General features: G+C 40.8%; 2 protein-coding genes across 5 annotated transcripts; one reads left to right on the top strand and one right to left on the bottom strand.

Annotated features, from left to right (window-relative positions):
• The first annotated feature begins 10 nt into the window (after positions 1-10).
• Positions 11-3,989, top strand: cenph (centromere protein H). 3 transcript variants are annotated; one of them, XM_053625544.1, is made up of 10 exons: positions 11-179; positions 629-705; positions 834-889; positions 972-1,017; positions 1,115-1,183; positions 1,306-1,362; positions 1,586-1,649; positions 1,872-1,923; positions 2,157-2,314; positions 3,462-3,989. In XM_053625544.1, the coding sequence occupies exons 2-10, from the start codon at positions 629-631 to the stop codon at positions 3,546-3,548; spliced, it is 666 nt and encodes a 221-aa protein (XP_053481519.1). In that variant the 5' UTR covers positions 11-179; the 3' UTR covers positions 3,549-3,989. The 3 variants fall into 3 exon arrangements, with proteins under 3 accessions (XP_053481519.1, XP_053481520.1, XP_053481518.1); XM_053625545.1 differs by having other exon boundaries at positions 975-1,017; XM_053625543.1 differs by having other exon boundaries at positions 11-145.
• A 548-nt stretch (positions 3,990-4,537) lies between these two features.
• pola2 (polymerase (DNA directed), alpha 2) lies at positions 4,538-12,382 on the bottom strand. 2 transcript variants are annotated; one of them, XM_053625527.1, is made up of 19 exons: positions 12,195-12,382; positions 11,828-11,955; positions 11,406-11,530; positions 9,492-9,577; positions 9,054-9,111; positions 8,850-8,959; positions 8,356-8,549; positions 7,956-8,044; positions 7,687-7,839; positions 7,466-7,528; positions 7,303-7,357; positions 7,094-7,218; positions 6,857-6,895; positions 6,690-6,763; positions 6,497-6,605; positions 6,299-6,405; positions 5,112-5,168; positions 4,908-5,034; positions 4,538-4,813 (listed from the first exon to the last, which is right to left on the bottom strand). In XM_053625527.1, the coding sequence occupies exons 1-19, from the start codon at positions 12,380-12,382 to the stop codon at positions 4,661-4,663; spliced, it is 2,040 nt and encodes a 679-aa protein (XP_053481502.1). In that variant the 3' UTR covers positions 4,538-4,660. The 2 variants fall into 2 exon arrangements, with proteins under 2 accessions (XP_053481502.1, XP_053481503.1); XM_053625528.1 differs by having other exon boundaries at positions 11,828-12,316.
• Positions 12,383-12,438: the final 56 nt, after the last annotated feature.

Genomic DNA, 12,438 nt, shown 5'->3' on the forward strand with positions numbered 1-12,438 from the left:
TGAGATTCAGCCTGTGGTTTACGCTAGGCTTGACACAGAAGGCGTGACCTCGTTTAACTCTAGTCACGTGACGAAGGACTTCCAGGCGGCGGCAGATTCGGTTGTTTGTTGTTAGCAAAGAGCAGCTAACTAGGCTAAGAACGAGGTAATAAAAAAAGCGGATTTGGCTGGAAACGAGAGTAAGCTGGAAATGTATTTGTTTAATATTTTATTTAAGTGTTTGTGTGTATTGTTGTGTAAAATCGTCTCCTAGAGGTCGAATTAATCTACTTTTTTTGTTGAGCTGAGTGCAAAAGTCTGCGTCCCTTTTAACTTTATATTGCGGTTTATTTACAAATCAGAATTCCATGTTTATGGAGATGGTGTTTATCAGCTACCACTATGGCATAAATACTACAAAAACCGAGTCTAGCATATTCCCAATTCCACGCCCCTCCTCCTCCTCTTCCCCCCCAAACTGATACCTGGCTAATCCACCATCCCTGTACAACCCAACCTGGTCATCTCAGAGTAAGGGTGTGCAAACTTTTGCACCCGAATGTATGATTCACGTGTTTTGGAAAAGTTTCAAATGGACCATCTAAGAACATTTCAAGTTAATAGTGAATGTTTAATTTTGTAATTTTAGATGGATTCTGAAGATACTGATCCTGGTGCCGCGGGCGATCATCTCCCATCATCCATTTCTCCCATGCATTTACTAAGGTGAGCTGGAAATCAGAGTTCAGTTATTACTGAGGACTTGAGTAGATATTTAGGACTACATACTGGCTTTAAGTTGAGAACGGAACGCTGCCACAGTATATTTGTAATTAAGCTGTGTGTTCCATCAGGATGAAAGATATAATGGCCAACCAGTGCTTTGACATGAATATTAAAGTCAATATGGGTAAGCTGCCAAGCACATACATTTCTGTTAATGTTTTTAAACATTTGTTTTTGAGATCTAATTCTCATCTTTGCTTCATCAGCAGACAAATTTCAGTCTTCTGAAACACTGGATGCCGAAGCAGTTCTGTAAGTCTTTATCTTTGCCTGGTTGGTGAAAACGAGCATCTTTTTGTACGATACAGCTTTGAAAGGATATGAATTCTCTTCATGTCATTTTCCACAGGTCCAAATATGAAAAAGAAATAGCGCAGGCAAGAACGTCACATTTCAACAAAACACTGGCCCTACACAGGTAACACTGCCTGCACCCCAGGTTTCCTGTTTGCTGCGATTGTTTGTTTCAGAGTGATTCTGCATGACAGCGTGGATTTAAATTGAGGTGGGAAGTGTAACGTGGTACACGGTGTGTTTTAGGATGCAGGTTTGGAACGTCATCATCGAGAAACTGATACAGGATGGTGCTGGAGCAGCGTAAGTGAATTTATGGATCAAATTAAAATGCAGTCTTGGGCGACAGTTTTCTTGTTAAAATGTAAACTTTATATTGTAGCTGTTCCTTATTTAGGCACAATCACCAGAAATAAATGTTTTTTTTTGTTTTGTTTTGTTAAATGAAACAGCATGGTGTTTCTGATTATAATGAAAGCATTATCATTTTTTATATAACAAATAATGTTATAATATTGCCTCATAGGTCATTGAAGGCAGTTGTTGATGAAAATGCAGACCTCTGTGAAAAGGCAATGAAGGTTATAAAGGTATTGTTTTATTGATTTATTTATATATATTAGTAACAGTGCTGTAACATTGAAAATTTCTATGCTAATTTTATTCTAATAGTTTAATTGTATTAGGCTTAGAATGCCTAAAATCCATGGCATAAAGTATTACTCATATATTGTATGAATAATACATTACATTAAGAAGAATATGAAAATGAAATGATTGCATTTTATTTGTTTATGTGCCACATGATTTAGGAAACACGAGAACTTCAGGACCAAATCACAGATATTCAAAAAGAGAGACTCGGTACTTGCTACTGTTACTTTCTACATTTCTGCGAGCCCCGCTGCTGTACATTTCAATTCGTTTCTTCTGCATAAAATACTTCAGATGTTAATCCTAGACAAAAAAAAAAAAAATCACACAGCCAACGTTGTTATATTAATCATTTAATGCTGGGACTCTGAGCATGGAAAGCCTGTTCTGTGTGGTTTTTATAGCAGAATTGAGGATTCTTGGTGTGTATTGTATATCCCCAGAGATGAAAGGTCTCATTAAGAACAAGATGAAGGAGATTAATGAGCTGAAACAGATGGGGGAGAATCAGGGCGAGACACAGAAGCGGGCCCTGAAAAGAGCAGAGGAAATCTTGCAGAAGTACAAAAAGATTGCCACCATTTCCCAAAACGTCCTTCGAGTATGTTTGTTTTGTAACCCTACTTTGTTCTACAGCCACATTAACCCTCCTATTATGTTGAAAAAAAAAGTTTCATCCGTTATGTTATGGGTCAAAACGACTTCCACAGTTTAAATACACACAAAAACAGCAAACCTTTATTACGGCTTGTCCGAGACAAGCCATAAGAAGAAATATTTGCGTTTAAGTTCTTGACCCTAAATGAGGAAAAAGAGAGATTAACCAGTATTTCAGACATCTCAAATGTGTAAATGGGTCACATTCAGTATGTTTACATGGACAACAATAATCTGATATTAACCCGATTAAGACGATACTCTGATTAAGAAACTAGCATGTAAACAGCGATTATTGATGAGCTTAATCTGACTAGTAATACTCGAAGTAAACACAAATCGAATTAAGACGTGGAGTATTCCTGTTTTAGTCGCATTATTGACGTGTATTACAGACATGTACACACCATAATCACACTATTAATGTCGTGTAGGAGTTTTCACCATATTCTGCGACAGGACACGTACCCACACGGCAGTGCTCAACCGTTTGACGGCAAACGAGAGCACGGCTGCATCCGAAACCACATACTTGCCTGCTATATAGGAGACGAAATACATGCATTTCTATATACTATATAGTAGGCAAGTACGCGGTTTGAGACGCAGCCCACTGCTTCAAGCTATTTGCACGAATAGCATGACAAATAATTAACTGCACTTGAAGCGTTTGTAAAAATTACAAATAAAAACACCCAAAACTGAATACGGTACCATAACGAAGACCAACTGTATGTCGATACGTGAAATTCTGGAGGGAATGTCGGACAGCGCGGCTCGGTGACGTAATGACTTGTGCCGTTAATCACTCTATGTTCTATAAAAATGTAAAACGGGAACATGAAAGTAATATTCTAAAAACAACTCACGTAAACACCTTAATCACAATATTGTCTTATTCAGGATAAGCTCAATAATTAGATTATTGCTGTCCATGTACTTAGTCATTGACTACATAATCGGAGGGTTAATAGATTGCGTTCATGGCACGAGAGATACTAAACGATACACACGATCATTTAAACACTATGACTTGTTCGGTATCAAACCAGAAGGTATTTTCCTAAAAATGTTTGTGGTTTGTTTTTCAGGGAATCATCCTTGCGAGCAGGGTAAACTGGATTGATGATCCTAAACTGAGAGATATAGCAATGGGACTGGAGAGCATCCCTAACTGACCAGGACACATTTTATAAACAATTTATGCAATGACATACTGCATACGGTATGTTTTATGTAATATAGACACTGTAGATATTTTTTAATACAGTTCTGATGTCTTGTAAAATGAGTAAAAAATAGTCTGCTTAGGTAACCATGTTTTCTTACTGCTACACACTGCCTGAAAGACCATGTGAAAGTTTATATGCCACATTTAACAAGATATATCCAAGTCCACATGTATGAGTACAGTATGCTGGTGTGGCACTATAAGTGAAGAATATTATAAACATGACCATTACTGTGGAAATTTCCCTTTAATAAATATATGCATTTGCTTTAGCACATGTTAGTGCTGTTGGTCATTTGGTGTTTAAAGACATTTCATTCATCTTCAGTAACTGCTTTGCCCTGGTCAGGGTGAAGCTGGACCATATTTAGTTACAGGTACATTTATATAGCAGTTACATTTTACAGTATAGTGTCCCTGTCAATATGCTGGGGCATTAGGCCCCACACAGACCACAGGGTGAGCGCCCCCTGCTGGCATCACGAATAACACTTCCACCAGCAACCTTAGTTTTCCCCAGGAGGTCTCCCATCCAGGTACTGGCCAGGCTCAAACCTGCTTAGCGTCAGTGGAAACCAGGTGAGAACTGCAGGGAGATATGGCTCTGGCAATTCTGGGAACATTGGGTATGAGGTGGAACTACACCTTGGATGGGATTCATCACTCTGGAGCTATTTCAACTAACCTAGCATGCTTGTGGGAGGAAAGCTACAGGGCACAGAACATGTAAATCTCCAGCTCAGGATCAATCTGGGAACCCTGGAGCACTGAGGCAGCAACGCTACCCACTGCACCATTGTGCCACGCCCCAGCTGAGTGAAGATGTAAACTCTCAAGGTTGCACAGAAGGTGCATCACAATTTTTCCCAGCATGACTTGTTCAGAAACGGTTGTTTCTAACTTCAATTTCAAAAACTTTAAACGTGGACAAGTGCATCATTTCATTACTATACATTTTATTTTTTTATATCCTTACTGTAAAAATGGAATACAGACATAAAATGAAATTATACATACAAATTCAAATCAATTTCACACACATACTAAAAACTCTCCCAGTTATATTTTCACCACCTGAGCTGCTATGCAGGGGCTCACTCTTTTTCCTTCCTCCTGCACCGGGTTTTGCTGGATCAGTAACCGTCCGTAAGTTCCTCCCACCTGCCCTTTGGTCAGACGTGCAGGATTGATGCACACGCAGCCAATCACATCCTGACACAGAAGAGTTTAAAACCGTAAATAAAATACGTTTGTGAGTAAAGACTGCCGTTGTACAACGTCAGAGCCAGAGGTTAAACTGTCTCACCTTGATGAAATAGCGCAGCTCAGAAGGAACGAGGAGAATATCGGGAGTGAGGGGCAGCTGGCCATACTGCTGAAACCTTTCATAATCCATATTGACTTCCTCAGCAGGGGGGTACAGAGGGTAATAGCTGCAATGATAGGGGAACCTTTGAGAACAAGCTACGAGATAAGGACCAAAACTGTGGCGTTGATATTTTCCACAAACCTCCTCTGGGTCAACATGTGCTTCATGATCCGTGAGAATCGGTCCGAGCCCGCGGCGCTGCAATGAGAAAGAAACGTGTTAAAGCCAAAAAGTCCAAAGATGAAATGTACCTTTTTATCTGCTAGGAGTAAAAAGCGAGTAATAACATTTCTGAATCAGGGCTATCCATGTCCTTATAGTCTATATACACTACCAGTTAAAAGTTTGGAGACACTCGACTGAAATGTTTCTCATGATCTTAAAAACCTTTTGATCTGAAGGCGTATAATTAAATGTTTGAAATCGGTGTTGAAAACAAAAATATAATTGTGCCGACACATTTATTTCTTTCATTAGAAAACTTAATTTTATTTACAATTGTTTTTTTTTTTGTTGTTTTTTTTTTTTTTTTTTTAAACGGACGACTCGGAGCGAAATGTTCCGAAAACCAGCGTAGGTGTGAACTCCTTTAATACTGTTAAAAAGCATCTCAGGGAAATTCCTCAAGAAATCGGTCGAGAAAGCGCCAAGAATACATTTCTGGAAATTCTAGGCAAAAAGGGTATCTACTTTAAAGATGCTAAATGGATGTTTCGGTGGTGGCTGGACGCCATATGACGGAGACATGGAACCTTAAGGTTGAGAAATATGGGTCTTTAAGTAACATCGAGGCCATAAAAAGATGGAGAGAGACGGAGAATGTACAACTCCCGTTGATCTTTTCAAACAGAGGCCTTTTGTATGAGCCCTCAGGGGCCGGTCTTCGTCGAATGAGGTTAACTGAGAGAGATCTGAGTTACCTTTGCCTGTCAGTAATAAATGGGTCAATCCGTTGCTACGATTGTTACATGATAGGGACGAGATGAGTATTATAAATAAAAAATTCTTTAAAAAAGAGGCATTATCTGAGTCCGTCAGAGAGAAGGATCTATCGCCTTTATGATCCGCCAAAAGCGGTGATACCTGATGTTTGCATAGCCATTAGCGCCCGGTTGGGTGCCTCAGGAAGAGAATATCAACCTGATAACAAGTGTTAAAATATTAAATTATTTTGGATTTTTATCACAATATAATTTCCATAGTTCCATTTCCATATTCCAGAGTTTTGATGACTTTATTATTCTAAAATGTGGAAAAATTTAAATAAAGAATGAGTGTGTCTGAACTTTCGACCGGTAGTGTAATTAATAATCCTACGTCTCTCTTACCAGCTGATTTCCTCAGCTCCCATGTAAAACAGGATGTCTGTAGAGGTCATGCCAAATGTCACACCACCAATCAGGAGTGTGCAGGGATCAGGGGCTAAGGTCACTCGCTAGGGTGCAAAAATGGTGAGGTTGGTTAAGGAGTTTATTACCACTATAGAGCAGATTCTGGTTCAGTTTAAGAGTGGCTGAACAGCTCACCTGAACATCATCTTTCTTCAGGTCTGGGAGGGTGAAAGGCGGTTGAGGATAAACGTAATGGTGATGTACATCTCGCTGAGATGGAACAAACACCAACTTACAGCCCGTCCTGAAACAAGGTTGAGAGCAGGAAAAGAACGATCGGATAAGCTGTAGCAAAAATCACCATGAACCAGTTTTCTGTAATACACACCCTCTGGTTCCATCCACAATGCTCTCTATACATTTGGAGAAGATGGCTTCAAACGTTTCCGTAACCTGAGCTTTCTGTAAAACAGTGCGCAAATCAGACAGTCTGCTATTGTGACGTTTCAACAAGTAAAATGAATTAACAATTAAAAAAAAAAAAAAAAAAACTACCTCAATCTGCTCATGTTTGGAATCGACAAACGGTCCGAGCTGTGTAAGACGTGAAACAATACGTGAAAGACATGTGTAAGACATGTGTAAGACATGAAACAATATAAGACGTGTCATGTCAGGCCAAAAAAAACTTCAACTGCTTTAAACACAAAAACTTCTTTTAATTTTTTTTTTTTTCTTAGCAAAGTCGTCATTTTCAGACGAACGATTCCTTCGTAAGCGTGTCGCTCTCACCAGAATGCAGACGTCAGGCGAATCTTTATTAATGACGTTAATCAGGTCGATCAGAGGGTCATAGGCCAGGCTGTCAGAAGGGGTGTACGGCCCACAGGCCACTAACACCATCACAGACTCAGAGACTGCGCATGCACACACACAAAGTTATATAATACGGTGGATTGCTATGTATTAAAACTGAAAAGTTCAAGTACCCGATTTCTTACCTTCATTCATTTCCTGCTTCAGCTCTGGATTGGAGTAAAAGGGTAATGGGACACCCTGGAGAACACACAGTACAGCAAGCAAGATAAAACATTAAAAAAAAAAAAAAAGTGTTCATATTACAAAATTCAACTAAATATTGTTGATTCTGTACTGGACACGTACCTCATAGAGTTTGGAAGCAACAAACCTTGAACCGGAAGTGTTCATACCTTCCATGACGACGACCTGAAACAAGAGATCAGTGTTTAGTTAATGTACACAATCAAGAGATATTACCCTCACTGTGCAAAAATGCCTCTAGTTTGTAATACCGACGTGTGACTATTAACATTCCTTAGATTCGATGGATCTATGTATGTTTATCTGTGTACGTTTCTGCTCACCTGTCCAGGAAAGAGCGAGTACTCCTTGAGCTCGGACACGTCCACAGGCACCTGCCTGGCCCCGTGTTCCTGACTCGCCTCTAACAGCACAGACTGAGCGTTCAGCTTCCCGTTACTGTCACAGCACACCTGGCCTAACACAGATACGGTGTCCTGCAGGAGACACAAAGCCGAGTTAAACACTGATTCTGTGAAAACAAAATGATAAAATTAATAATAAAAATAAGGCAAAGGTAGCAATCAGATCAGGAAGCGAGTGCTCAATGTACCTGAGCAGGAAGCGAGACTGGAGAAAACTCCTCTATATTGAAGTGTGATCTTATCTCCTCCCCCAGCAAGTCAATCTTCTCAGTCAGAACTGAAGACACCACACAGAAGGGAAAAAAAAAAATACCATTAATATTCAGCATATATTTGGGTGGTAACTCATTAGTCTGATAGTCTGTATACTGTTACTGTCCAAATGGGGGAATTATCGTGATGTACAAAATGGTGGCATCTCCCAACACCAGTCTCTTTCTCTAACTTGCAACTTAGACATTCTTGTTGGCCAGAAAAAATTCGAACTGCACCTTTGTTGATAAAAAGTGCTCGTTATCTTAACGTTAATGATATGACATTAGTATTACTATGCCAGTTGGGCAGGAGAGTGTAACGTAGTGGACATACCATCTCGTACATCTCTGAGCCTCTGGAACATGTATTTATAGGAGTTGGTGAGCGAGTTTTCCCGGCTCTCGAGGAGCTCCACCTGCACTGCAGTCTGGCCTTTTCCTGTCCAGCGAGGACCCTGCACAGCGCCGAACATGGCCACCACCTCTCCGCGTGCACTGCGTGTGCTGTACTTCTGAGAAGGAGTTGCACTGGACACACAGTTATTAGAAAGCAAAGTAAGCACTGCCTATACAGGAAGAAAAGCACAGTTAAACTGCTGCAGAAGTTGTTCTTTTTTAAGGAAAACTTCCATTCTGACTAATGAGATCAGTTTTTAACGTGACAGTTTGACAATTTCAGTGCTGACACGTTCACACTAGCAAAACTAACTATTATTGTAAAATATCAAGAGTTCTGTAGGAAGCTGAATCTGCAGAAAAGGCATAATCGGTGCCAGGAGTGAAGAACAGTGCGAATGGTGTGTGTGTGAGAGAACATGTGTTATTTACCCTGGCGAGAAGCTGGCAGGAGAGAACAGCAGACTCGGACTGGACAGACGAGCAGCACAGCGTTTGGACTTAGGATGTTCTGGAGTGGTGAGAACGCGCTTCTGTGAGCCCTGACAAACACGCACACACACACACACACACACACTACAGTAACAGAAAATGGACAATTTTAAAACACTGCCATTCTTCAAAACAATGTCCCACCTTCCCTGGGGTTGAGTAGGAGTCCAGTAAACTCTCTTCTTCCTCTTCTGCTTTGATTCTGATCAAGATGGGGTTAAGAAAGCCATTGACTATGAGGATATGTACCAAAACCAAAAAAGCTGCTCAAGCAGTGCACATACAGACCACACAGTTCTGCTGTGTCTCCACACACACACTAGCTAACTCGAACTGGGCTGGAACACTGACTGGTGGGATTTTTTTTCCCTTCATGACTTTAATGGTAAGATAAACACTAACGCACATACAGTACAAGCAGGGATGCTGGAATTAAGTTTGGTCATTTAAAAAAACAAAAACAAAACAAAGACAAGAGACTTAACATCCAATATATAGTGGTGTGTTTCATTATTATTGTCAAAGTCAGAGTGGGATCCCCAAAAAAAAAAAATAAAAAAAAAGGGGGGGGGGGGGGGATACAGGTCCTGGATGGAGTGAACATCTCTGGTAGTGTTGCTGAACTTGTTCTTTGATGAGCCTTTGGTCTTCTGCCTTTTATTCAAGACCTGCAAAAAAATGTATAAATACAGAGCAGTAGTCAGCCTTACTCAAACAAACCCTCAGTGCTTTGAAGTTTTAAATAAATAAATAAAAATTTTGAAGTTTCCTGAGGCAGTGTCCTAGTTGAGCATTTTATAGTGAAATATAAATGAACATGGTTGATTTTAAACAAGCCGGGGTTCTTGCCTATTTTCCAGACTTAACATTTCCATACGTTTTATTCTTTCATACTTTCCAAAATGGTCTCTGAATTTCCAGACTTTTCCAGAGTGTAAATCGCGCTCATCCGAGCCCGTGTTCCCAACGACCAATGATCAATCTATATCTGTCTATTCTACTATAATAAAACTCTTCTGATAAAAACTCAATTCATCTCTTATAAGACAGAACTCTAAACTACTCTAATAAACCTTTATTTAATTCTAATAAAACTATTGTATTCCGATCAAACTCTATGCTATGCTATTACAAGTTTATTAAGAAAATCTTTCTTCTTCGTGAAACAATTGGAAGAACGAGAGCGCGTTACACTGAACAATAGCACGGCTGTCCTTTGGCCGTAGGTACGAGTGTAGCAGGTAATCACAGCCATGATGATATTCAGTACAGCAGCGTGACTCTGAATGTGATGTTGCTTTTATACGTTTCTATAAACAACAAATTAATATCGAGTAATTGACATTTCAGACACAGCATGGGCAAATATGTTGCTCATTATTGCTTTGTCGATGAAAAGTATTTCCCGAAGAAGCTGCAGCTCAATAGAGTATTGCGCGTTGCCATGGTAATGCATAGTAAGTGTAGTACTAGTTTCAGTTTCAGTAGTAGTGCTGTTATACTGAATATCAGCACTCTTGGAATGGCACTTGTGTGATCAGATTAGAACCAATTGTTAAATAATGCTGAATTTTGATATCCTAGATAGAGTTTATACAACGGAAAAGTATGGGAATTCAGAAAATGTTCGGATATATAAATGATGAGGATGGGGGGATGAAGGGGGACGACGACCATGGCTTAGTTGTTAGCCTCGCACCTGAGCCCCGTGTGCACAGAATTTACAAGTTTGCCCCGTGCACCGGGGGTTTCCTCCTGGTACTCTGGTTTTCTCCCACCGTCCAAAGACAACAGCTGCGTCCGAAACCGCATGCTTACCTACTGTAGTAGGCAAAAAGCAGAACGCCAGAGGGGTAGTATGTCCGAATTCTCAGTAGGTGAGAAACACTAGGCGAGAAATACCCAGATGGCATACTGCTTCTGGCAAGATATTGCAGTATGCAACCGATGGACACTTTGTGAGTCAATCAATCCCATGATGCAATGGGAGTGGTGCGGACGAGCTCAAAGAAAAAACTTGCGTCTGCTCTTTTTGAGTATTAACCCTTGGTTAAACAGGACTTGTTTAACAACACCCGAATAAATTGTTAACTTGTTTAAGATTTTTGTGTTTTTGATGACGTCGAAGGTCACATGACAGTACTAACATGGCGGGTGTAGTATGTCCGGGATTGTATTCATAATACACACGTACCGATTAGTACGCACTGTTTTGACTGATTTCGGACGCAGCCCGTGTGTTGTGGGCTGATTTGCATTGCAGTATTGTGTGAATGGGTGTGTGATTGTGCCCGGCGATGGGTCCAGGGTGTCCATGCCTTGTGCGCAGTGTTCCCTGGGACAGGCTCCGGGTTCCCCTGTGTGGGAGAAGCGGTATGGAAAATGGACGGCTGGATGGATGATCAGGACGATCCAACGGATATGCCCTCGGCCCATTACATCATCCAGCGACTAAGTTGTATAGGGAATACAACACACTCATCACGGTGTGCTCACCTCATGCTCGAAGCTCTCCAGGGTGTTGAGACTGAGCTTTAACTGGCCTTTAGTGGTGCTGAAAGCGACCCACTCAAACACAATATCCTGCCCCTTCATTCTGTGGCACATACACTGCTCCAGCACTGACACACACACAGAAAAAAAATGAGAAGAGGGAAATGAGAGAGGAAGCAAACACAAGTATAAACTTAATCCTGAGAGGTGTGTGTGTGTATATATAAATATGTATATATATGTAGATGTATGTGTGTATGTATGAATGTAGATGTGTGTATGCATGTAGGTGAGTGAGTGAGTGAGTGAGAGAGAGAGAGTGTGTCCGTGTGTGTGTGTGTGTGTGTGTGTGTGTGTGTGTGTGTGTGTGTGTGTGTGTGTGTGTGTGTGTGTGTGTGTGTGTGTGTGTCCGTGTGTGTCCTCACTCCTATCGAGGACCGACTCCTCCTCACAGGCGATATCAAACGTCTCCAGCTCCAGCTTCAACTCTTCCGCGGTCACCGCCGCCATCCTGACCGGCTCGAGGACTAGTTTAACGCTTTTATGATTTACTCTCCAGTTAAATATAATATGGAAAAGTAAGAAAAACTTGTTATCGCACACTGACTAAGATAAGAAACATGGGTTTGTGTAAATACCACACGCCTGGTAACGTCTAATGTTAACACTAGGAACTAGCTAGCTACTGTAACACAAACAGCGCGCGCTAACAGGAAGAAGATTAAACCTGGTCCTCAGTTAAACCACAGGAAGTCCTGTTTATTTTTCGAAACGTAATCTAAACTAATTTACCTGCTTGTCGTGTTTAAAATTTGCCGGGTTCTGTCATTACTTTTGCTCCAGCAGCGTTGTTGTGTATCAACTGACAAATCAGGATTGCCGCGAAAAATCACCCGCACACTACAACAGCCAGGCATCACTTCCGGTCCATGTGTTTCGCCCTCGCCACTAGATGGCAGTAAACCAAGAAAAGCAGCCATTTCTGTTTTACAGCAGAAGAAATCCCAAAAACTTCCTCCCTGACGTAGTTCCGATG

The sequence above is a fragment of the Ictalurus furcatus genome, chromosome 5 (assembly GCF_023375685.1).
Source record: "Ictalurus furcatus strain D&B chromosome 5, Billie_1.0, whole genome shotgun sequence".
NCBI lineage: Eukaryota > Metazoa > Chordata > Actinopteri > Siluriformes > Ictaluridae > Ictalurus > Ictalurus furcatus.